This window comes from Myxine glutinosa, chromosome 8, assembly GCF_964187855.1.
Source record: "Myxine glutinosa chromosome 8, kmMyxGlut1.1, whole genome shotgun sequence".
NCBI lineage: Eukaryota > Metazoa > Chordata > Myxini > Myxiniformes > Myxinidae > Myxine > Myxine glutinosa.
In genome coordinates, this window is record NC_136268.1 from 25009880 (window position 1) to 25036847 (window position 26968).

General features: G+C 44.4%; 2 protein-coding genes across 15 annotated transcripts in view; one reads left to right on the plus strand and one right to left on the minus strand.

Moving 5' to 3' along the window:
- The window catches only part of PRR33 (proline rich 33), a 44379-nt gene extending 24757 nt beyond the window's left edge, over positions 1-19622 (plus strand). For 5 of the 14 annotated variants that reach the window (XM_078783017.1, XM_078783014.1, XM_078783018.1 and 2 more), the window contains one exon: positions 12344-13644. In XM_078783017.1, the coding sequence (XP_078639143.1) occupies positions 12355-13290 (936 nt within the window). In that variant the 5' untranslated portion in view covers positions 12344-12354 and the 3' untranslated portion in view covers positions 13291-13644. Of the gene's footprint in view, positions 1-8080; positions 8387-8438; positions 10260-12343; positions 13645-15753; positions 17107-17478 lie in introns of those variants that run through there. The other 9 variants (XR_013624259.1, XR_013624258.1, XM_078783019.1 and 6 more) reach the window with 9 other exon arrangements.
- CALD1 (caldesmon 1) overlaps positions 1-26968 on the minus strand; it is a 130746-nt gene that overhangs the window by 5010 nt on the left and 98768 nt on the right. The window contains exons 10-13 of the mRNA XM_078783012.1: positions 26422-26577; positions 24244-24345; positions 19402-19497; positions 18997-19120 (exon numbers count right to left, since the gene is read on the minus strand). Coding sequence (XP_078639138.1) covers positions 18997-19120; positions 19402-19497; positions 24244-24345; positions 26422-26577 — 478 coding nt within the window. The remainder of the gene's footprint in view (positions 1-18996; positions 19121-19401; positions 19498-24243; positions 24346-26421; positions 26578-26968) is intronic.

The following is a 26968-nucleotide window of genomic DNA, read 5'->3' on the forward strand; positions in this document are numbered from 1 at the left end:
AGTAGGGCATCCGATATCAAGTATGGCATCCGATATCAAGTATGGCATCCGATATTAAGTATGGCATCCAATATTAAGTATGGCGTCCGATATGAAGTATGGCATCCGATATGAAGTATGGCATCCGATATTAAGTATGGCATCCGATATTAAGTATGGCATCCAATATTAAGTATGGCATCCGCTATTAAGTATGGCATCCAATATTAAGCATGGCGTCAGATATCAAGCATGGCATCCGATATCAAGCATGGCATCCGATGTCAAGTATGGCATCTGATATTAAGTATGGCATCTGATATTAAGTATGGCATCCGATATTAAGTATGGCATCTGATATCAAGTATGGCGTCCGATATTAAGCATGGCATGCGATATTAAGCATGGCGTACGATATCAAGCATGGCGTCCGATATCAAGCATGGCATCCGATATCAAGCATGGCATCCGATATCAAGCATGGCATCCGATATCAAGTATGGCATCTGATATTAAGTATGGCATCTGATATTAAGTATGGCATCCGATATTAAGTATGGCATCTGATATCAAGTATGGCATCCGATATTAAGTATGGCATCCAATATTAAGTATTGCATCTGATATCAAGTATGGCATCCGATATTAAGTATGGCATCCGATATCAAGTATGGCGTCCGATATCAAGTATGGCGTCCGATATCAAGCATGGCGTCCGATATCAAGCATGGCGTCCGATATCAAGCATGGCGTCCGATATCAAGCATGGCGTCCGATATCAAGCATGGCGTCCGATATCAAGCATGGCGTCCGATATCAAGCATGGCGTCCGATATCAAGCATGGCGTCCGATATCAAGCATGGCGTCCGATATCAAGCATGGCGTCCGATATCAAGCATGGCGTCCGATATCAAGCATGGCGTCCGATATCAAGCATGGCGTCCGATATCAAGCATGTCGTCCGATATCAAGCATGGCGTCCGATATTAAGTATGGCGTCCGATATTAAGTATGGCGTCCGATATTAAGTATGGCGTCCGATATTAAGTATGGCGTCCGATATTAAGTATGGCGTCCGATATTAAGTATGGCGTCCGATATTAAGTATGGCGTCCGATATTAAGTATGGCGTCCGATATTAAGTCTGGCGTCCGATGTTAAGTATGGCGTCCAATATTAAGTATGAATGAATGAATGAATGAATGATCGTTTTAAGGCCATTTTTCCCCGCTAGAGCGGGGGTTAGCCTTGCGGCCCCATGACAATCATGGTTCCCTGTTTGAGGCAATGTTTTTACGGCCGGATGCCCTTCCTGACGCCAACCCTTGGTCACGCTCTTACAATGTGCAGGGATACAGTGTACCTATTCTAAATCGGGGTACACACCGTGATCATTCATCCCAGCAAGCTGGTACTCAATTTGCCGACCTCGGATGGATGACAGGCTGAGTCAACCCCCCTGGGGTTAATTCAGCGATCGATCAGGATTCGAACCCAGGATCCTCGGATCCCAAGCCGGCACCCTAACCGCTAAGCCAACACCGATATTAAGTATGGTGTCCGATATTAAGTATGGCGTCCGATATTAAGTATGGCGTCCGATATCAAGTATGGCGTCCGATATCAAGTATGGCGTCCGATATCAAGTATGGCGTCCGATATCAAGTATGGCGTCCGATATCAAGTATGGCGTCCGATATCAAGCATGGCGTCCGATATCAAGCATGGCGTCCGATATCAAGCATGGCGTTCGATATCAAGCATGGCGTCCGATATCAAGCATGGCGGCCGATATCAAGCATGGCGTCCGATATCAAGCATGGCGTCCGATATTAAGCATGGCGTCCGATATTAAGCATGGCGTCCGATATTAAGCATGGCGTCCGATATTAAGCATGGCGTCCGGTATTAAGCATGGCGTCCGGTATTAAGCATGGCGTCCGGTATTAAGCATGGCGTCCGGTATTAAGCATGGCGTCCGGTATTAAGCATGGCGTCCGGTATTAAGCATGGCGTCCGGTATTAAGCATGGCGTCCGGTATTAAGCATGGCGTCCGGTATTAAGCATGGCGTCCGATATTAAGCATGGCGTCCGATATTAAGCATGGCGTCCGATATTAAGCATGGCGTCCGATATTAAGCATGGCGTCCGATATTAAGCATGGCGTCCGATATTAAGCATGGCGTCCGATATTAAGCATGGCGTCCGACATTAGGTATGGTGTCGGATATTAAGCATGGCGTCCGATATTAAGTATGGCATCTGATATTAAGTATGGCGTCCGATATTAAGAATGGCGTCCGATATTAAGTATGGCATCCGATATTAAGTATGACATCCGATATTAAGTATGGCATCCGATACTAAGAATGGCATCTGATATTAAGCATGACGTCCGATATTAAGTATGGCATCCAATATTAAGTATGGCGTCCGATATTAAGTATGGCGTCCGATATTAAGCATGACGTCCGATATTAAGTATGGCGTCCGATACTAAGTATGGCGTCCGATACTAAGTATGGCGTCCGATACTAAGTATGGCGTCCGATATTAAGTATGGCGTCCGATATTAAGTATGGCGTCCGATATTAAGTATGACATCCGATATTAAGTATGGCATCCGATACTAAGTATGGCATCTGATATTAAGCATGACGTCCGATATTAAGTATGGCATCCGATACTAAGTATGGCATCCGATATTAAGTATGGCGTCCGATATTAAGTATGGCGTCCGATATTAAGCATGGCGTCCGATATTAAGCATGGCGTCCGATATTAAGCATGGCGTCCGATATTAAGCATGGCGTCCGATATTAAGCATGGCGTCCGATATTAAGCATGGCGTCCGATATTAAGCATGGCGTCCGATATTAAGCATGGTGACCGATATTAAGCATGGCGTCCGATATTAAGCATGGCGTCCGATGTGCCGACAAGGATAAATAAATACGATGCGAATGGGATGACAATAATAAAAAACAAGAGAGAGCAATCAGAGATTGCAGACCTTCACCAGGACGTGTTTGTGTGGTATTAGCTGCTGTGTTTGTGTGGTTTATTGACGACGGAGATTTATGTTCAATCCAATATGGCTGCCAAACCACGTGACTGATGACATCATCATTTTAATTCTCCCATACAGTTTTTGTGCAGATGACACACAAGAAATTTGAAACTGATCGAATCAAGCGTTCTACTTCTCTAATGATAACGTCATAATGAAGGCACTGATGACATCATCATGAATTTATGTTGCTCCGCATGGGGAGTAATTGACAATGAGTCATGTTTCAATTTTTTCCATGGAGCGGTTTCAGAGACAGAGGTGCAAAGTTTTTGGTTTTTCCAAGATGGTGCCCATACCACGTGACCAATGACGTCATAATTATCATTTAAAAATTCTACAGGAGGAGGCGCTCCTATGGTAAAAAAAATTATTGGCAATCGGACCAACATGGTTGCAGAGAAAAGCACACTCATGTTCTGCGCGGACAAACAAACAGACAGACAAACAAACCCAATTGCAATACCCTTTCCTTTTAGATCAGCTCACTATTTTATTGTTGAGGCCTCAACAAGCATTTCTTCAAAATCCTCGCCAAGGAATGACGAAAAATAGTGGATAGAGGGGAGGGGGAGGTGGGTGGGGGGGGGGGAGGGGGGGAAGGAATGAGGAAGAGTGGTTTATAAAGGAACGAGGAAGGCAATGGATAAAGAAACAAGGTGGAGTAGCAGTGGATAAATAACAAATGGATAAAGAAGTGTAAGAAGTGGAGCAAGATAAAGTGGACAAATAATTAAGAAGAGTGGTGGATAAGGCATTGGAGGAAGAGTGGTGGATAAGGCATTTGAAGAAGAGTGGTGGATAAGGAATTGGAGGAAGAGTGGTGGATAAGGCATTGGAGGAAGAGTGGTTGATAAGGCATTGGAGGAAGAGTGGTGGATAAGGCATTTGAGGAAGAGTCGTGTATAAGGCATTGGAGGAAGAGTGGTGGATAAGGCATTGGAGGAAGAGTGGTGGATAAGGCATTTGAGGAAGAGTCGTGTATAAGGCATTGGAGGAAGAGTGGTGGATAAGGCATTGGAGGAAGAGTTGTGTATAAGGCATTGGAGGCAGAGTTGTGTATAAGGCATTGGAGGAAGAGTTGTGTATAAGGCATTTGAGGAAGAGTCGTGTATAAGGCATTGGAGGAAGAGTTGTGTATAAGGCATTGGAGGAAGAGTTGTGTATAAGGCATTGGAGGAAGAGTCGTGTATAAGGCATTGGAGGAAGAGTTGTGTATAAGGCATTGGAGGAAGAGTTGTGTATAAGGCATTTGAGGAAGAGTCGTGTATAAGGCATTGGAGGAAGAGTTGTGTATAAGGCATTGGAGGAAGAGTTGTGTATAAAGCATTTGAGGAAGAGTCGTGTATAAGGCATTGGAGGAAGAGTTGTGTATAAGGCATTGGAGGAAGAGTCGTGTATAAGGCATTTGAGGAAGAGTCGTGTATAAGGCATTGGAGGAAGAGTTGTGGATAAGGCATTTGAGGTAGAGTTGTGTATAAGGCATTGGAGGAAGAGTTGTGTATAAGGCATTGGAGGAAGAGTTGTGTATAAGGCATTTGAGGAAGAGTCGTGTATAAGGCATTGGAGGAAGAGTCGTGTATAAGGCATTGGAGGAAGAGTCGTGTATAAGGCATTGGAGGAAGAGTCGTGTATAAGGCATTGGAGGAAGAGTTGTGTATAAGGCATTGGAGGAAGAGTTGTGTATAAGGCATTTGAGGAAGAGTCGTGTATAAGGCATTGGAGGAAGAGTTGTGGATAAGGCATTTGAGGAAGAGTCGTGTATAAGGCATTGGAGGAAGAGTCGTGTATAAGGCATTGGAGGAAGAGTCGTGTATAAGGCATTGGAGGAAGAGTCGTGTATAAGGCATTGGAGGAAGAGTCGTGTATAAGGCATTGGAGGAAGAGTCGTGTATAAGGCATTGGAGGAAGAGTTGTGGATAAGGCATTTGAGGAAGAGTCGTGTATAAGGCATTGGAGGAAGAGTTGTGGATAAGGCATTTGAGGTAGAGTCGTGTATAAGGCATTGGAGGAAGAGTTGTGTATAAGGCATTTGAGGAAGAGTCGTGTATAAGGCATTGGAGGAAGAGTCGTGTATAAGGCATTGGAGGAAGAGTCGTGTATAAGGCATTGGAGGAAGAGTCGTGTATAAGGCATTGGAGGAAGAGTTGTGTATAAGGCATTGGAGGAAGAGTTGTGTATAAGGCATTGGAGGAAGAGTTGTGTATAAGGCATTTGAGGAAGAGTCGTGTATAAGGCATTGGAGGAAGAGTCGTGTATAAGGCATTTGAGGAAGAGTTGTGTATAAGGCATTGGAGGAAGAGTTGTGGATAAGGCATTTGAGGTAGAGTCGTGTATAAGGCATTTGAGGAAGAGTTGTGGATAAGGCATTTGAGGAAGAGTCGTGTATAAGGCATTGGAGGAAGAGTTGTGGATAAGGCATTTGAGGTAGAGTCGTGTATAAGGCATTTGAGGAAGAGTTGTGGATAAGGCATTTGAGGAAGAGTCGTGTATAAGGCATTGGAGGAAGAGTTGTGGATAAGGCATTTGAGGAAGAGTCGTGTATAAGGCATTTGAGGAAGAGTTGTGTATAAGGCATTGGAGGAAGAGTTGTGGATAAGGCATTTGAGGTAGAGTCGTGTATAAGGCATTTGAGGAAGAGTTGTGGATAAGGCATTTGAGGAAGAGTCGTGTATAAGGCATTGGAGGAAGAGTTGTGGATAAGGCATTTGAGGAAGAGTCGTGTATAAGGCATTGGAGGAAGAGTCGTGTATAAGGCATTGGAGGAAGAGTCGTGTATAAGGCATTGGAGGAAGAGTCGTGTATAAGGCATTGGAGGAAGAGTCGTGTATAAGGCATTGGAGGAAGAGTCGTGTATAAGGCATTGGAGGAAGAGTCGTGTATAAGGCATTGGAGGAAGAGTTGTGGATAAGGCATTTGAGGAAGAGTCGTGTATAAGGCATTTGAGGAAGAGTTGTGGATAAGGCATTTGAGGAAGAGTCGTGTATAAGGCATTGGAGGAAGAGTTGTGGATAAGGCATTTGAGGAAGAGTCGTGTATAAGGCATTGGAGGAAGAGTCGTGTATAAGGCATTGGAGGAAGAGTCGTGTATAAGGCATTGGAGGAAGAGTCGTGTATAAGGCATTGGAGGAAGAGTCGTGTATAAGGCATTGGAAGAAGAGTCGTGTATAAGGCATTGGAGGAAGAGTTGTGGATAAGGCATTTGAGGAAGAGTCGTGTATAAGGCATTGGAGGAAGAGTTGTGGATAAGGCATTTGAGGTAGAGTCGTGTACAAGGCATTGGAGGAAGAGTTGTGTATAAGGCATTTGAGGAAGAGTCGTGTATAAGGCATTGGAGGAAGAGTCGTGTATAAGGCATTGGAGGAAGAGTCGTGTATAAGGCATTGGAGGAAGAGTCGTGTATAAGGCATTGGAGGAAGAGTTGTGTATAAGGCATTGGAGGAAGAGTTGTGTATAAGGCATTGGAGGAAGAGTTGTGTATAAGGCATTTGAGGAAGAGTCGTGTATAAGGCATTGGAGGAAGAGTTGTGTATAAGGCATTGGAGGAAGAGTTGTGTATAAGGCATTGGAGGAAGAGTTGTGTATAAGGCATTGGAGGAAGAGTTGTGTATAAGGCATTGGAGGAAGAGTCGTGTATAAGGCATTGGAGGAAGAGTCGTGTATAAGGCATTGGAGGAAGAGTTGTGTATAAGGCATTGGAGGAAGAGTCGTGTATAAGGCATTGGAGGAAGAGTTGTGTATAAGGCATTGGAGGAAGAGTCGTGTATAAGGCATTTGAGGAAGAGTCGTGTATAAGGCATTGGAGGAAGAGTTGTGTATAAGGCATTGGAGGAAGAGTCGTGTATAAGGCATTGGAGGAAGAGTCGTGTATAAGGCATTGGAGGAAGAGTTGTGTATAAGGCATTGGAGGAAGAGTTGTGTATAAGGCATTGGAGGTAGAGTCGTGTATAAGGCATTGGAGGAAGAGTTGTGGATAAGGCATTTGAGGTAGAGTTGTGTATAAGGCATTGGAGGAAGAGTTGTGTATAAGGCATTGGAGGAAGAGTCGTGTATAAGGCATTTGAGGAAGAGTCGTGTATAAGGCATTGGAGGAAGAGTTGTGTATAAGGCATTGGAGGAAGAGTGGTGTATAAGGCATTGGAGGAAGAGTTGTGTATAAGGCATTGGAGGAAGAGTTGTGTATAAGGCATTTGAGGAAGAGTCGTGTATAAGGCATTGGAGGAAGAGTTGTGTATAAGGCATTGGAGGAAGAGTTGTGTATAAGGCATTGGAGGAAGAGTTGTGTATAAGGCATTGGAGGAAGAGTTGTGTATAAGGCATTGGAGGAAGAGTCGTGTATAAGGCATTGGAGGAAGAGTCGTGTATAAGGCATTGGAGGAAGAGTTGTGTATAAGGCATTGGAGGAAGAGTCGTGTATAAGGCATTGGAGGAAGAGTTGTGTATAAGGCATTGGAGGAAGAGTCGTGTATAAGGCATTTGAGGAAGAGTCGTGTATAAGGCATTGGAGGAAGAGTTGTGTATAAGGCATTGGAGGAAGAGTCGTGTATAAGGCATTGGAGGAAGAGTCGTGTATAAGGCATTGGAGGAAGAGTTGTGTATAAGGCATTGGAGGAAGAGTTGTGTATAAGGCATTGGAGGTAGAGTCGTGTATAAGGCATTGGAGGAAGAGTTGTGGATAAGGCATTTGAGGTAGAGTTGTGTATAAGGCATTGGAGGAAGAGTTGTGTATAAGGCATTGGAGGAAGAGTCGTGTATAAGGCATTTGAGGAAGAGTCGTGTATAAGGCATTGGAGGAAGAGTTGTGTATAAGGCATTGGAGGAAGAGTGGTGGACAAAGTTCTGAGAAAGAAACGAAGAAGAGGCAAAGGAAATGGAGAAGACGAGCGAACGCAGCCTCCACTTGTAAAGTTGTTTTCTGCTGAGTCTAGAGGAAAAGTCGAGGACATTCGAACCCTGAAATAAGACCCAATGGTGACCAATCAGAGACAAGACTGTCTGTCTATTTACAGAACCTGAGTGGGCTGTCTTAAGGAGCTGCATGTAAGACTCGTGTCGTTCATGATTATTCATTCTCCATTTAGAGTGGAACTATAACAGAAGTATTAGCATGATCATCAGTCCTCGTTTGCAAAGCACCTGGGAGGGAAGAGTGGATTAGGATGTGTTAAACTAGTCAAGTGGAACTTTAGATACCGACAAGTTCGGCAATTTCCTGACGATGTTTCAACCCTCTGATGGTCCTTGATCTGGTCGCCTTTACTTGGACATGACATGGAGGTGCATGTGTACCAGTTACAACCTTAAGGCCCAATGTTGTTACATCTTCGCTATATGGGTCAGTCGAAGCGTGTTCTTGATGTTGATTGCACTCGTATAACAGAGAGATTGATCATATAACAGCGAACTTATGAAATTCGCACTTGGACTCCGCCACCGAAGGTAGACGGAGGTTGTGTTTTGACCCATGTTTGTTTATCTGTGAGCAGGATATCTCAAAGATTTATGGACGAATTCGGACGAAACTTGGAGGATGACTTGGTTCGGTGACAAGACCAAACTGATTCAATTTTGGTTCAGGTCTGAATCAAGATCCGGCCTATCAGTGGAATACAAAACGTAAACTGTTCAGCCGCGTGGAGTTACATGCTCTACAAAGTGTCGTTCTTGTGCTTCCTATTATTATTATTATTATTATTATTATTTTTGTCTCTGATTCTCACTTGTATTTCCTTGCTGTGAAATGAGACGAGCAGTAGTTCTTGTTTCGTCGATGTCTACTAGTATATCTGTTGATCTGGTTTGTCATAGTACACACCTGTTGATCTGGTTTGTTGTGCTCGCATCTGTTGATCTGGCTTGTCATTGTATACATCTGTTGATCTGGTTTGTTGTGGTCGAATTTGTTAATCTGGTTTGTCTTGGTATGCATTTGTTGATGTAGCTTGTTGTGGTTACATCTGTTGATCTGGATTGTTGTGGTCACACCTGTTGATCTGGAGTGTCATGGTCGTATCTGTTGATCTGATTTGTGGTCGCACCTGTTGTTCTGGATTGTCGTGGTCACATCTTCTAATCTAGTCTGTTGTCACAGGTTGGCATCTGTTGATCTGGATTGGCATGGTCGCATCTATTGATCTGGTTTGTTGTAGTCACATCAGTTGATCTGGAGTGTCGTGGTCACATCTGTTGATCTGGTTTGTTGTGGTCACATCTGTTGATCTGGATTGTTGTGGTCCTATCTGTTGATCTGGTTTGTCGTCATAGGTAGGCACCTGTTGATCTGGACTGGCGTGGTCACATCTGTTGATCTGCATTGTTGTGATTGCATCTGTTGAGATAGCTTGTCGTTGTCACACCTATTGATCTGGATTGTCGTGGTCACATCTATTGATCTGGATTGTCGTGGTCACATCTGTTTATCTGGATTTTTGTGGTCACATCTGTTGACCTGGATTTTTGTGGTCTTATCTGTTGATCTGGTTTGTCGTTGTAGGTAGGCAGACACCGGTTGATCTGGATTAGCATGATCACATCTGTTGATCTGGATCGTTGTGGTCTTATCTGTTGATCTGGTTTGTCGTCGTAGGTAGACAGACATCTGTTGATCTGGATGGGCATGATCACATCTGCTGATCTGGATCGTTGTGGTCTCATCTGTTGATCTGGAATGTAGTGGTCATATCTGTTGATCTGGTTTGCTGTCATAGGTAGGCATCTGTTGATGTGTCCCAGGTCACAAAATGTTGAACAAACTGAACAAACCAGGTCGGCCGATGCAGTGTATGGTTGATATCTGAATGATGGAGGTTTAGGGAGAGGAGCGAGACTTTAACCACAACAATGGAGCCCCTCAGTAAGCATTATATTTCCTCATGATAGCAGGTGCAACTGGTTCAATTATAGGACTTTTTGGCTCAGTATCATCAATGATTGGCATTGTGTAAAAACCTCTGCCTACTGCCTGGTAGTTATCTTTAATGTATTGGGCCGGTGAGTGCCAACAATTCAATCGGGCCTGAATGGGGCTCACACACTGGTTGTTAGACCCTTCGGGGTCGCAAGTGCGGGCCAGCTTTTGAGGACGCTTTGTGTGATCCTTCGAGCTTGAAATAAACTTGTTTCCCTTAAAGTTCGGTGTGGCAGAGTCACTACAAACTGGGTGGGAGGTGCCAGTGCCTTCCCATGGCCATATTGAAGATTTTTCCGAGGTAGGTGGCAGCGCTCAGTAAGTGTGCTGCAGATCTGTGAGTGTCTTTAGCACTTTGCACTATTTTCTCCATCTGTATCGGAAAATATGGTGTGACGATGTACATTTTATATTCTGGCAATATTGTATAAATTGTCCTGTTGGCCTCCTCTTGATAGGTTTGGATGTACGTGACCGAAACGTGAACTGACCACATCCGTACATAAAACCGTTTTGGTGTTTTGTTGTCTCCCTCGCCTGTTAATGTTCTTGCTTCTGGTTTGAAACTTTGATTTTTCCTTCTCCATGAAACTCCAGCATATGAAAATGAGAGCTACAGACATTTGTCACGACTGAAGTCGCTCGACAATTATGCAAGACGGAAACAAGCAGGAATGTTTCAACTTAGCTTTTGTTTAAATTTCTCTGTTAGATCAATTTAATCAAAACAAGAGCACATGCAGTTGTTTTCCCTTAGTGCAATACAGGCCCAAGAGGACGCTAACTTCCACTGTCACATGGCCGAGGCATAAGTAAATATATAACGCTGTATGTCTGCAAGGACGGTACTAAAAAAAATTCATTTTATATTTTTCCTGGTGAGCTCAGAGTTGAACTCACCCGAGACATTTACAATATGAAACGCTGTGTCAAATTTGGCGATTCTGGCTCCCAATCCTTGTCCAGTTATTCTGCCGCCAAACAGCCAAACTCACAGGCGGGATCAGTGGAATGCCCGTGCACCTGGCCTACGGCAGTGTCGCGAGTAATTAAAACGAAGTGTTTTCTATTCCATGAGCTTCGCTCCTACATAGAAAAATAAATAAATAAGTGTGATTGAATCGTATGGTGGAAATGCAGCAATGGACCTTGTTGGTGTAAATGGTGCAACTTGACCTACTGTAACCCTCTCAGATGCCAGTATCTAAATAAATGACACACCATTTGATGCCACATCAAATTTTATCTACTTTTGTAAAGTCTGCAATTTCAGTTATGTGGATAGAAAGATCCTGTAGAATTTTAAAATTACTGTAATGATTTGCCTGATGTGTGTGGCATATGTAGATCTGAGTAGATTTGAGCCGTACCAAAATAATCCTCAAAACGACGGGGCCTAACCAAAAACCAGTTGCAAAATGATGATCCTCAGATGGCAGAATGACTCACCTTGGTGTTTGCCAGGTGGGAGTAGCTGAGTAGATCGGTGGAACGAAATCGAGGTTTCGTTCGATATATTGTGATCTCCAATTGATCATTCGCTCTTTCCAGGTATGGTTGCCTTAGAGTCGTGAACCTCAAGTTAAATAGTGATGAAATGCTGTAATTTATCTTGCAAAGATCAGGGATGCATCTTTTGACCAAGAAAACGTTGATGCATTTCGTAATGCTTCGTTGCTTATTATCCAATCATGCCCGCCTGGCGTATGGAGTTTCATATGAACATCCGCCACTTTTCTCTGTTTTGGGCCCACATTCCAAATTTATTCCAGGTGACCTTCATTCCTTTCATTTCCTTCTCGATGGTACGTCACCAGCTCCCTCTTGGCCGTCCAACCCTTCTCTTCCGGTCAGGTTCCCAGCATATTGCTCTTTTCGGTATATTTTGATCCGACATGCCTAACACGTGACCAATCCATCTCCACCTCCTAATTTTGATCTCTTCTATGGTGTTTTTCCTCCCTGATAACCTTTCAACCTCTTCCTTACGAGCCATGTCAGGCCAGAAGATTCTCAAGATTTTCTTAAAGCTGCTGCAGACGAAAGACTCCAGTTTGCTATTTCTTCAGTGATTTCCCCGATTTTTTTTGAAAACAGCAATGGAGCTAACCCGCAACATTATCTGGCACCTGTAGTAACCTCTAATGCAGACGACAACTTATAGTTGCAAGTTACTCTGCATTTGTATCCATTGTAGGTACTCTCTATCAGCTGTACGAATGTATCTCGGTATCTTCCACATTGCCTCTCTATTCACCCTGTCGCACACCTTTTCAAAGTCAATGGATGATAAGTATTAAGGCATTTCGTATTAGGGATAACAAATGAAGATTGCTCTCTTTTGTTGTGTTTTTTCACTCAAGCCTTCTTTTTCTTAACCCGCAGGGCCAGGCGACATGTTTGCCTCGATCACTCCATCGACCATGAGCCTATCCAAGGTTGTGCCACCAACTCCACCACTTAAACCAAAGAAAAAGGTGAAGTTTTTGGCAGCCATGACACGGGGTCATTCACCGCAGGCTTTGGGAGCGAAAACAGATGTTCATACAGGTGACGGTGAAGGCATCACGCATTCTCAAACTGCAGCGATGTCCCCTTTGAAGGGTGTACTGAAAGAAGAAGAAGTAAATATATCAGTACCTATCAATAAAGCTCGAGCGAGGCTGCCTGAAAGGCCTTTGAGTGAACTGCACGATGGGAAAGCTGATCCTGGACCCAGTCTAGAGACCAGTGACACAGTCAAAGAAAATCATTCACCTGGTAATATTTTTAAAGACGCTACATCTTTGAAGAACAAGGGTAATGCCGTCACAATAAGCAATGGGCCAAACAAAGAAGAAGCCAAATTAAGCAAAGGAAAACCCAAAGTTCCACCAAAGCCGAAATTCAAGAAGGGCTTTGGATGGGATCGTTTACGTAAGCACCTTCTTCTATCAGAGCCGACTTCAAATGTAAAAGTACCAGCGGAAGGACAGCTGGATGCTTCGCCACAAGGGAAGGCAGAAAATGGACCGGCATCTTCCTTTCGAGGGGGATCACAGTCTGGAAAGGCCTGGGACACAGTCCTGAATAAGCTTTTTGCACAACGTCGGCAGGATTTTATGCGTGGTAGTAGCACTTTGTCGTGGCGACCGCAAACAGGAAAGCTTCCCCTGTTGCTTTTCAGACCACGGTTTGATGCGAGAAGACTTCGTCAGGCGACTGGTAAACCGGCACGGCGGTTGACTTCGGTGATCTTCGACCTGGGTCTTTCTCGTAGGGTTCAAATTGCTCAGGATGAACGAGGGAAGGATTTCAACCGGGCAGCACGAGGCTGGCAATCCCTTTCCTGAGCGATTAAATCGATACGATGAAAACGTCATCACCTCTTTGAGCCTCTACCTGAAGCCTCTTGCAAATTATCGTCCTTGTCGTCCATTCCTCGAAAACAGACGAAGATGGATATCTTCCATCCTTTTTTGTTGGCATGAGTCTTCTCTTGTTCATTTGTTATTTTGCATGTGAGTGTCTGAATGGCAATATGACATTGGCAAAATGGCCTTTTACTGTGTATTCTTCGGTGCATTTGTGTAAATCTTCTGTTTCTTTGTATCCGCTTCCTTTCTTGAACCCTTTTTTCAATTTAGAGCTTGGTCAATAAATATTCCTGGGAAGTGGACAAACGTTCACGCTAATCTGAAATATCACACTGCTTCATCATGTCTTGTCATTTAATGTCCATTTGATTACACTGTAACGACAATAACAATCGACTTGCTCCGCCAGAAAGTCCTTATTATTGACTTGAATAGCTTTGTAAATTTTAATATACGTACTAGATCAAGGTTCATGGAAGAGCGAAGTGACACAGGGTAAAAATAGAACGAACTGACAGTGGGGCAGGTTGGCCACGGTTGGACACAACAAGCCAAGGAATGAACAAACAGAAGAAGAGGAAAGGAGGAAATACGAGTAACTGAGTGAGTTAGGTTGGGGAAAATAGTAAAGCTTGCGGTTAGGAATGGAGGAAGAGATTAGATGGTGGTGCACTGCCTGTTTGAAGCCCGAGAAGGAAGAGTGGGATCGAGCAATTTCCGGAAGGCGGTTCCAAAAAGAGGAACAAAATAGTAGAGTTGCGTGGTAAGCCTGGATTTTGGGAGTTTAACCAGGAGGGGGTTATGGGAAGAACTCATGCGTCCCTAAGGAACTGTGGAGAGAGAGAGGGTTGACAGAGCAGAGTGAGCTAGCCCAGAGGATAAGGGGCAAAAGACAGAGGCCTCAAACCTGCCTGAAATGTGAGAGCAACAGGCCTTGTGCTGCGGTCTCATTGAAGGAGATTCCAATAATGTTGAGAACTATAGATTCCAGAGAATCTAGGAGATATACATACGTGATCCTGAGGTGCCAGTCCATAAGGGAGAGCAGTACTCGACACAGAAATGAGCCTTGTAGATTGTGAGTAGTTCTGGTTTTTCTAAGAAAGACTTGGAATGATGGAGGATACCCAGTCTATGGCTGGCTTTGTAAGCCATTTTAGCTATTTGATCAGCCCAGGATAGGTCATGGCTGATGGTGAGGCAAGATACAGGTGAGTTAATTTGACAATCCTTCTGGAGCGACATTGTGAGATTGTGAGATCTTCCTGAATTGAAAGTCTTGTTCCATTTATTGGACCAGAGTCTAATCAATTCCAGAGAAAAAGGCAGCTGCTGTCTGCCTGTCGTGCTGGGGGTACGACAATGGCATGACATTTTGCAAAAATGGAGAGGGTTTTCCAGATCATCGGAGATGTCGTTAACATAGATGAGGAACAAGCCTAGTCCCAAGAAAATGCCTTGGGTACTCGAGCCATCACTGTGAGAGAAGAGGAGAGGATTCCATTGATAGCAATGCATTGACAGCTTGTGCGGAGGAAGTCAGAAAGCCAGGTATGAACGTAGACTTGAATGTCATGGAGAGTAAGCTTGGCAAGCAAAGCAGGATACCAGACGGTCCAATACCTGATATATCATATGTGCAGGAAGACGGCCCTGATCTCGTTTGAGATTTAGGATATGAGAGAGAGAGGGGAGAGAGAGAGAGAGAGAGAGAGAGGGGAGAGAGGGGAGAGAGGGGAGAGAGGGGAGAGAGAGAGAGAGAGAGAGAGCAGCAGCAGCAGCATCTCCAGAGTTGAGTAACCAAGATGGATGCCGATGTGACGGTCAGAGATCAGGCCATTTGAAAAGTGTTGATATGCTGCAGCAATGATGGATTCCAGGATTTTGCCTACAAATGGAAGTAAGCTTCTTGGTCTCCAGGTGAGTTTGTTTTTTTCGCCCTTCTTGGGAATAGGAGGAATGTTTGCTGACTTACAGGTATAAAGGAGGAGGCCAAAAAAAAAGGAGAAGCAAGAGCAGCACAGCGGGACTGAGTACACGGGCACTGCAATCTGGGCCTGTCAGCGATGCAGGGTTGAGGCTGGACAGAATTTTCTTTCCCCTTCTCAGGTCAGAAAGGTACAAAGTCCAGTAGGTGGTGGGTATGAGGGATAAGATGGGGGCAGAGCGGGGTCGGTTGGGTATGTGAGATTTAGAGGCACTATTACTCTTTTCTGCCAAGCCCTTCTGTCACCTACCTTGGAAGGATTTATTGTGCATTTGCCCAACTCTGTTCGTCACCCTTGCTATGCACAGTGCAGTTCTGGTATAACCGCATCATAAAATATATCTCAACACTTTAACAATATCAGTAAAATGTTCACGCTCGCATCGGAGCTGTTTAGCATGGGTTGGATTAATTGACCCACCGCTGTAAACTGCCATCCTGGTACTTTGCAGGCAGAGCTACATCAACATGTGTGCCGTCCCTCGGATGGCCGTTAAACTGGACATCGCGTCTGCTGGCATTACTTGGTGGATGTTAAAGATCCCACAGTCTCCTTTGCAAAGAGTAGGTGAGCTTTCGCCGGTACCCTCCAACAAATTACAAATTTGCTCCGACGAAGGGTAAAGCCCAAAACGTCAGCACCTTGTGGTCCTTTATGAACTTCAACCATTTTATTCTTGTTTTTGTTCCCCTGTGCTACCAAATGCAGACCGCTAGTTTTGTGCTGCAATTAGCAACTACAAATACCAAATTCCTGTTCTAGCCTCTAGGGGGCACTGCAGCAGCAGCACTTAGCTGCACCCCCAGCAAAGGATGCGACCCTCAGCAATTTGCGGCAAACAAGAGAAGTAGGTTTTTCACTTTGATCATCCAGGATCTGCAAATTCGGAAAGCTTTCGAGGCATCCATCTTGAATGTGGTGTTTGTGAGCACGAGCGGTTTATCTTCCGGGGCATGAGAAAGGCCTAGTCCAGCACCCGTGGCTTTTACAGTGCAATCTTTCCTAATTACACGTTTGTTCATCATGCTGCTATAAACGCTCCTTGCACTTTTATTTGTTGCCCAGTGATGTCGGAAGTTACGGCCTCGCATTCTGTGCATTTGTTTGATAGTTTAAAAAATTGAACCAATGAGATGCGGCTCCATATAATGCAGGCAATGTTACGGTTTGAATCCATTAGCATTTATTTGTTGCTTTTAACTGTATAATAAACAATGATGATATAAAAAACGAGAATAATGAACAAATCTGTTTGTCCCATCTTACTATAATTCACCAAATGTCCGTCTGTCCGTTCAAAGGTACCGCGAAAACGGCTGAACCAATCGCATTGAAATTTTGGGTGGGTATTCCTGGGACCCCTTGGAGTAAAATAGGCTATATTGTTTTTCCCCAATTTTCCAAGTTTTCCAATTTTCCAGTTTTTCCAAACACGATGGAATAATATTTACCGATATGAACAGTGATGTGGCTTTTGTTGAAATTCTACGTACCAGGAGAGAGTAGATCGAATCCTGATGACCTCTTCCTATATAAACGTGCGGTTCCGAAGTAACACAGCAACGTGTGCAAAGCGACTGAGAAACAGGTGTAGCGGCCGCTTCCGTGTTACAGATTCGGCGCGCACTCTTCACACATAAACGTGCGAGTGAGAAAGACGTGCAGCGGCCACTTCAGTTTTTCAGAATTCAATCTTTTTTCAAAATGGGCGTCATGTACTGTTTAGATTTTGATGATTTGCGTTTGATATGATTCAACGGATGTTTATATGAATCGTTTAAAATAAAAAAAGCCTTCAATTTCTGATATTTTGCCTTTTCATTTTGGGCTTCCCAATTGAAGCCCCGCCCATAGGGCGGGTACCGTTGCTAGTTTTGGTAATTGATGCTCCCTGACTTTGAGAGGGGATAGTCAAAATGTTTTTCCTTTTGCAGAAAGTTTTGGAGGCAAAAACAGGACTTATGTTCAATTGTTGTCGATAAACTAACCCGCTGCTGGGAAGAATGTGTGGCATGGCTGGAAACTACATAAGGACTAACAACTGTGCCGAGTTTCACCGGTGCGGAGGCAATTAGCTTCATCGTCTTGGGGAGGATAAGGACGTTTGAGACGCCTTAGGTATATATTCCCGGAAGTTCTGGAATGTAAAATCAGTTGCTTCCTGTTTCTCCTCTAGCGTACATAATGCACACAAGCCAAGCATGAGGCAAAAATGATGAACTACGCCAGTGTCGATCTGCAGAACGAGGCAGACATTGACCGACAGGTCGAACGGTGGACGGAACCGACAGAACGTTGATCGAAGTACGTGCTAATCTACTTGGGAAGCGAAGAGAAGCCGACATTTCGGAAATTAACCCCTCATCAGAGCAAAAGAGCGTCACGGTAGTTACTACACCTCCATCAACGTTCGGTTGATTGCGTCCGTTAGGCAACGACGCTTGGCTTACTGGGAAGAAGGCCGAGTACACGCAAGCACATTTGGAACCTGAAACCTGGCGGGGTGCGAACCAGCGCAGCATCCTCATGACAAATGGCGGCTTTATCTGGCCACAGTGCTGTGTCGGCTTTTCGTAAAGTGCAGAGGAAACAGACATCACTGGGCCTGTCCCACCATTTTTAGCGTTCTTAATTACCACAGGCATGCACTCTCTGCCTCCCGGTATACTCCAGCTTGATGAACGAACACATCCCCTAGAATTTCGCTGTCCATCGACATCTGTTCTGGGCACAAATTATGGATTGAACGAGTCAACTGTGTGAGTGTGTGGTATACAGCTGGAATATGCAAAGTGCTACTTGAGCATGCAGAACACTGTTTGAATATAACTTTTGGGTGTTTATAGTGCTGAGTGAGTGTGTCATGTTCTGCACATATGCAGAGTGTTGTATCATGTATGAATATGCAAAGTGCTGTACGAGTGTACAAAACGCTGTTTGAATGCCATTCTTGGGTGTTCACAGCACTGTGTAAATTGGAGAGCACTGTATGAGTGTGCAGAGTTCTGTTTGAGTGTGCAGTGTGCTGTTTGAGAGTACAGGGCGCTGTGTGAATGCCATATTTCGGTGTTCATATAACTGTGTGAGTGTGCAGAGTGCTGTTTGAGTGTGCAGAACGCTGTTTTAATGCCATATTTTGGTGTTTATAGCACTGTTTGAGTGTGCAGAGTGTTGTTTTAATGCCATATTTTGGTGTTCATAGCACTGTGCGTGTGTGCGCAGTGCTGTTTGTGTGTGTAGAGTGCTGTCTGAATGCCATATTTGGGTGTTTATAGCACTGTGTGTGTGCACAGCGCTGTTTGAGTGTGCAGAGCACTGCTTGAGTGTGCAGAGCGCTGTTTGAGTGTGCACAGCGCTGTTTGAGTGTACACAGCACTGTTTGAGTGTGCATCGCGCTGTTTGAGTGTGCACAGCACTGTTTGAGTGTGCACAGCACTGTTTGAGTGTGCACAGCGCTGTTTGAGTGTGCACAGCGCTGTTTGAGTGTGCACAGCGCTGTTTGAGTGTGCACAGCACTGTTTGAGTGTGCACAGCACTGTTTGAGTGTGCACATCACTGTTTGAGTGTGCACCGCGCTGTTTGAGTGTGCACAGCGCTGTTTGAGTGTGCACAGCGCTGTTTGTGCACAGCGCTGTTTAAATGCCATATTTGGGTGTCCATAGCACTGTGTGAGTGTGCAGAGTGCTGCACATACCATAATCATCACGCTGTGTACCGTTCGTGCAGCCTTCATCCGAGTCCTCCTTCACAGGAACCTTCTCATATTTTCCATGTCCCGTAATGACAAACTTGTATCGTTTACCAGTCTGTGCACACAGCTGCCACACCACACCAAGTTACGAACCATCACAATGGTTTAGTTCAAACATTATCCCCAAGTCACTAAGGAGGACTTAATAGCAAAAGAAAAGTCACGACAATGATCACAAAGTCATCCACGGTCTTGTTTAAAAACTTGCAATCGCTTTAAACTCTGTTTGACCCGGGATGTGTTTAGTTACCAAGTTTCATTTATTCACATCACCCACGTAATTAGCAACTGAAGAATAAATCAACAAAGTGAATGAGTTGAAACAAGCAGCTCATTCGATTCAAACACCTTGGTGGGTGGGGACTTGGCCCGGCCAGGACTGGGGCTGTCGGTCTTCGTTTCCCACAGGTTTCTCTTGCTCGAGACGTCCACAGGCCTCAGGTCCTGCCACACAAGGAGCGCTGTCAGACATCAAGAGAACATTTATTTCCTCGCTGTGTTACACGAGCGCTGCACCTGGCGTGGCGGAACACCTGAATAAAGCTGTACATACAATGTACGTGTTCTTTCACGAGCCTCGTTAAGTCCACGACAATGAAACATTATTTTCTAGTTTCCTTTTTTTCTGTACATTTGGGGTGATATTGACTTGCTCGTCTCTGAGCCGTCTGATGATGGCTTCGAGTACCTGCAAAAATAAACTCTCATTCGGCTGCAGTCCAGGCAGGAGCGCTGTGCATTGTGGAGCCTGTCGCCCCTTTGGGGATGAAGGGGGTGCGTCAAGCCGGCTATCTTATCCGTAACCTTGTAGGACTTGATGGCATTTTTGTAAAAGTAGGCCTTTGGGCCAGTCACATGCATGTGCCTGGAGATTAAATTAGACAAGTACGATAACTGCATTTCCAATGACAGTAAATTAACAGAGTAAACCAAAACGGATGTGGATAAATCAAAGACGTGATGGGCCAAATGACATATTTAGAGAGCAAAGTAAAATAAAGAAATGAAACTAATGGGACGTGCCTCACTCTATTGTCCGTTATACCAGTTTCATTCAAAAGCAGAAACAGCATATATTTGAAGTTGAAAGAAAGCAAAGCTTTCAGGATCTTTGGTAACTCCTGTGATGAAGTTAACTCCGAGTGCCTTTCAGTCGCTCACCGCAGGCAGGTTGGTGGTCTTTCTGTCTTCTACCGACTCCTTTCCGGCCTTGCTCCTCCATCTCTCTCTGTGCTCTGTCCCCCAAATACTCCGACAGGTCGCACAAGATCTGCCTGCAACCCTCTTATGGTGAAATTGCCAAAATCAAGACTCTCTGCTCACCTTCACTCTTTCATTCCTCTTTTCTCCCGCCTGTGGAACAAGCTCCCTCACTCTCTTCAATCCCACTCCTCCCTCCAGGTCTTTAAAACAGCTGTTCACCACCATCTCTTATCTTCCCCCATCCAAAACCTTGATCTTTTCTACCACCACTAATTTCACCCCAGCTCCACTTTTTTGAAATACCAACTTCTTTCCTGGAAGTCCTTGCAGTGTCGATGTGTTTTATATTTCTCCCACCTCTCCCCCCCCCCCCCCCACCCCAGCCCGGCCCTCTCCCTCCCACAGATCTCCCGATGTCCATGTTCTCTACTGTTGTACTTGTGTGCTTCCCTCTCTCTCCCAATCTTATCTCCCACTCCCTATATTACATGTTTATGTGTTAGTTTATGTTATTTTTGTGATTAATGTTAGCTCTTACACGAGCCTCGATCTTGTATACAAGAAATATATATAAAAAACAAAAAGTTCTGCAATGTTTGTAGGTGGTTCATCGATGGTTAATGGTTTACTGGCTCACAAACGGATGCGTACTCAGCAAAGCGATTGGTCATAGGTAAGTTTTAAATTTAAGTCAAGCCAAAGAACAGAAGAGAGATCCACCGTAAGGTAGATCATGTAAAGGTGGAACAGAGAGAGAGAGAAAGAGAGAGAGAGAGAGAGAGAGAGAGAGAGAGAGAGAGAGAGAGAGAGAGAGAGAGAGAGAGAGAGAGAGAGAGAGACTCAAGGTAGAGACAAATCACAATGAAAACGTCACAGTTTGTTTATCCACTTTTCACTAAAGAACAAAAATGGAGAAACTAGAACTGATAGTTTCTATCCACTGATAGGCCGGATCTGGATCCGGACCTGAACCAAAATCTTATCGGCTTGTTCTTGTCACCTAACCAAACTCACCCACCAAGTTTGGTCATAAGTCGTCCACCTTTGAAATATCATGTTATATAATATCGTTTTGGCCCTATCACTCAATGGTGAAGTTTGTCACTTAAAATTAAAGCAAAACCGATCCGGATTCGGGTCTTCACCGAAATATCATCAATTCGTCCTTGTCACACACCCAAGACCAAGTTTCGTCCGAATCTGACCACAACTTCTTGAGATACCGTGCTATATATAGTTTTTAGCCATATCACTCAATGGTGAAGAATCACTTAATAATAATTCTCGTATCGGGATCTGGATTCGGATCTTCACCGAAATATCATCAATTCTTCCTCGTCACAAACCCAACCTGTCCACCAAGTTTTGTCCGAATCCATCCACAACTTTTTGAGATATCCTGTTCACAAACAAACAAACAAACAGACAGGGATGAAAACATAACCTCCATCCACCTTTGGTGGCGGAGGTAATAAGTGAATGAGATAGAGATATCGAAGCAGAGAGATTCCACGCCATGCAGGGCAAACACAGCAAACAGGCTGCACACGGTGAGGGATTCCACGAATCCTCATAAGCAAGTGTTACCTTCATCGAAAGAGGAAACCGGACCTAGCCTGCAGGTTACAGGGTGGGAGGCACAGAAATGAGGAAAAGATGGGAAAACAAGAAGGAAAGCAGGACGAGAGGGCAGAAAGAATGCTCAGAACCTTGCACAATGTCTCATTGGTTTAAGCACCACTTTGGCAATCTCATTCCATGAAAGCTGCTGCTATGACTTAGGCAACAGCTGTAGATGGAGCTAAATCGGCGTATAGCCGTGGTTCCCAACCTGGGGGGCCATGGTGTATTTCCCGGGGGGGCATGGGGTAATTTGAACCATACTAAAAATTTAAATATTGTTTTTTGATATATATATATTGTTGGGGTTTTGAGAACCCTGCACTTTGTAAATTGTTGTAAATATACCCCTTTGTAAATAATTCTCTTTGTAAATACCTCCATTCATTGTAAAGGTCGTCGTCCCCTAGTTAGTCCACATTGCAACACGTAGCGAACCATAGGCCCTCTTCATAGTTATTTCATTATTATGTGTTTCAGGTAAGGCTGTGTTTCCAATAGTTGACTCTACGTTGCATCAATCAAATAAGATAGGCCCCCTTCAACTTCCCCAATCGTCTCTTTAAAGTGCCAGTAAGGCGGCGTTCGCCGCCGTTGCATTGGGCTGTTTTGTTGACATCACACCGCCAAAACTCCATTACGCACGAGGCCAAGAACGGAGAAGAAGGGGGGAGGAGCCGCCGGATCACGGGCGTGGCACCAACTCGTCATCAAAGGTGGAGTCAGAGAGCCCTTACCAACCAACCAGCGCCGAGGTGAGCCAACCGGTAGGCGTGTCATCAGAGCTGGTGGCTTGATACGGCCGACAGCAATAAAAGGAACTGCGAGGGACTGCTTACTGAGAGACGCGTAAGGAGGCTGATGACCGAGGAGGAAGAACCAGCGCTGACGACCGGGTTTTCGCCGCTGAACCTTAGCGAGGGCGTGCATGCGAGACACCAACGGCGTGCCGCGATCCCCGGACCTCCCTGCCCGCCCGCTATGTGGACCGTCTGCCCCTCTCATTCTTCCAGCCATTCCTGCCTGCAATTCCCATTCGTGTACGTGAGTTTGTGCTGTCTGTATTGTCCTGAGGATAAGTTAAGCCTGCGTAGATAAGTTTGCTCTGTGTCTTCTTCTTCTTCTGTAAATTACTTTCGTAATTTTACGTTTGGAATTAAAGAGACGATTGGGGAAGTTGAAGGGGGCCTATCTTATTTGATTGATGCAACGTAGAGTCAACTATTGGAAACACAGCCTTACCTGAAACACATAATAATGAAATAACTACGAAGAGGGCCTATGGTTCGCTACGTGTTGCAATGTGGACTAACTAGGGGACGACCTTTGACCTTTACAATGAATGGAGGTATTTACAAAGAGAATTATTTACAAAGGGGTATATTTACAACAATTTACAAAGTGCAGGGTTCTCAAAACCCCAACAATATATTGTTTTGACTTTGATATTGTTTTGTTTTTTCCCTATTGCAGATTTGACGTTATGGCTTCTGGGAGTAAAAAAAAGAAAGTATCTTGACGAATACATAAAGCTTGGATTCACGATTCACGGAGGGGGGTAATTTGATGGCGGAGCTGGGGATGTGCTCTGGGAGCCAAGGGGGCCATAACACAAAAAAGGTTGGGAACCCCTGGCGTATAGGAAGTAATTCCGATAAAAACATCATTTGCGATGTCGTGTTCGATAACTTCATTATTGCCATGGTAACAATCGCTTTGGGTTGCAAAAGTTCACAAGGTTCCTTCCAGCCTCCCTAACACTGGAATTCCACACTCATTGCTTTAATTAATTTTGCATCTCAAGTCTGACACACTTAATAAGCAAATATAGCCAAAGTGTGGCCTCGCCCATCGACTCTTATACCCTTTCCACTGCACCAGTCTGTCTGGGCCAATGAAAAGACAGGGGTGTGGCTTATCATAGATTACTTATGATTAGAAGAAAATGATAAACAGGGTAGAATTATCTTGTCATTAACTGATTGTTGAAAAGACCCAGTTGGCTGACTAATGATCTTAATGGTTTCATTCACAAGACTGCATGACGGATCCAGTCGTACTGTATAAAGTACAAAAGTGTTCTGATACAGCCAATTCAAAAGTGAAGTGAAATAATTAAATGTTGAGGAGAAAGAGCAACATTTAAGAAGAAGATGAAAAAGGAAGAAGAGGAGTCAAAAAAATTGTCGGGAATGAAATGCAGAACCATGTGTGTGTGTCGGGTTATGGCTGATGGTTTCGGAAAAAATTCAACATTATTTTGTTCTTTATCGAGTTTTGAATATTATGCCTTAGTCATTGATAAACTCAACAAATGTATTGCACGATGTAATTTTGTGTTAATTGCAATGTCCACAAAGTACATACTGTGGTTTTAATGACAGCACTGGTCTTCTCCACGCCTTCTGGTGACTTTGCTCCCCATAGGCTGATTTTGTTAGCCACGCCCACCTTAATGCTGGAAAGTTCCTGTAAAGAGGAGACAAATGATCATGTGGGTTCAGCGTGCACTCGGTTTCAGCTCGACAAGCGGCAGCTTGTTGTAAAACTTGATACATCTCGTGTGAGCTGTGCAGGTTCAGTCACATTCTCATCCTTTCTTCGAACTTGATCATTATAATTTCTCTGGCACCTCTCTCCACCCTATTCATAAACACAGAGGCAATATCCATGGGCGTTCACCTGGTAGAATAAACAGTATACTGCACTGACTAAAGGTATTTTAAACCAATTTCCATGCTTGCTTGAAGATAGGGCAGCAGGTAGAATCATACTAACATAGTCATAAAACTTTAAACAAACAAACAAAATAATACCTATTTTTAAGGACAACCCCCCCCCCCCCTCCCTCCCCCAACCAAACATTGCCGTATACCTCCTCAGACCCCAATTCTTCTAATACCTTGAACAAACTTTGGTACATCACGCATGATGAAGGTTGTGGTGAAGTTTCATCGAAATTGCGTGTGTAGGTTCTGAGAGAAAGCAAATACCTATTGTGGGGGGTCAAACCTGGACCCACTTTGACCCCCCCGTAAACCCCCCAGACTTCGATTTTATTAGTGCCATGAACAAACTTCGATACAGCACAGGTGATGAAGGTTGTGGTCAAGTTTCATTGAAATATTGTGTGTCGTTTCAGAGAAAAAAAGCAAATTCTTATGTTGGGGGGCCAAACCTGGATCTACTTTGACCCCCGGTAAACCCCCTTATACCACGATTTTTAATGCCGTGAACAAACTTTAGTCACAACATAACAAATATCATTTGTGCCAAGTTGGTCTCAATCCCTTCAGCGGTTTCAGAGAAGAATTTGCAAGTGTTTACGAACGGACTGACGGACAGATGACGTGCCATTGCATAAGCTCCCCTGAACTTCATTTCAGGTGAGCTAAAAATATATACCGCCCCCCCCCCCCCCCCTCCATAGACCTCCATAGACCCCAATTGTTTTTAATGCCGTGAAATAACTTTGACACATCATGGTTGATGAAGGTTGTGATAAACTTTCATCGGAATTGCGTGTGTGGTTTCGGAGAAGAAAGCCAATTCCTATTTTGGGGGGTCAAGCCTGGAGCCACTTTGACCCCCGGTAGATCCCCTTAGACCCAGATTTTGTTAATGTCATGAACAAACTTTAGTCACAACATACCAAATATAATTTGTGCCATGTTTGGTCACACTCCCGTCAGCGGTTTCGGAGAAGAAGTTGTAAGTGTTTACGGACTGACGGACAGATGACGCTACATCCCATAAGCTCCCCTGAACTATGCTCCAGGTGAGCTAAAAATAAGGGTTCCACAGTGGGGAAATGCATGAACCTGACAAACTCCAAGTTTGTCAAAATATATGAAAACTATGATTGTTTCAGCCATTAGAGGCCTCCACTGGAGATTGTATGAAATTGTGTGGTCAGATGTTAAATGATTACCTTTGAGCTGTCTAGCCTAAGTATGTTTCCTGACAAGAATGTAAACTGCCAGGTTGGTGCTTCACAGACAGGTTGTTGCATCACAAAGTGCACCTTCCCTTGTGTGGACGTTAAGCTGGGTGTCCCATCTACTGGCATTAGCTGATGGATATTAAAGATCCACGGTGTCTTTTGATGAAGAGTATATGAAGTTTGTCGAGTTATTGCCAGTACCCTGAACAAATTATGTATTAATGTCTAAATCACCTCCAATTGAATCACCTCCTCCTAGCCAGCCGGTTTGTGAAAGACTCAAGACAAAACCTTTCCTTGGCCGACCTCATAAAAAAGTTGGAAGAAAGTAATAGTTAGTAGATGTTAAATTATGCCACCGATTGTGGAAGAACACAGGCCCATATTGGATAGGAAGACCAAGGTAACCACTCCTCCGTTAGCTGTGCCTGTGTGATTTCCGAAGAAAGTTTCACAACTTGTGTGATTTTGTGTTCGTCCAAATACAAATTGCTTTTCAATATTGAATGTATATTAATGCACATGATTATCGATAATTGTCAATCAGTACATTTACGAAGTCCACATGACTCCAATCACACATACTGCCTCATACGGCACACCTTGCTTGGAGGTCCCTTTGCGGTACCGCCGGGAACTCCATCGCCGCTAACTCCATCGCGTCCCTCCCAGAGACTCTTCTTCGATGCCACAACGTCCGCTGAGACCGGGAGATCCGAAGTGCTCGTCCTCGTAGGCTTGGCTGTCTTGGCCGTTCCCTGTGACATCATCAAAGGGAGCAATGCAGGAGACAAAATGAGTCGCAGTAATAGTTATCGAACAACATTTATGGCAGCTACATTCAAGTGTAAGGTGTCCACAGAGGGAGCTGCAGATGGAGGAAATGTTGAGTTGGATCTTGGAGACGGCGTGAAGCTGGAAGGTGTGTAAACGTTTTGTTACCTCGGAGACATGCTGAATGGAGAAGGTGGATCAGACTCGGCAACGGTTGCTCGAGTGAGATGTGCATGGAAGAAGTTTCGGGAACTGAGTGGCGTGCTGATGAGGAGGGGAGTGTCGTTGAAGCTGAAGGGAAAGGTGTATGCTGCATGTGTGAGAAGTGTTGTGATTTATGGGAGTGAGACATGGGTAATGAACGTAGAGCAGCAA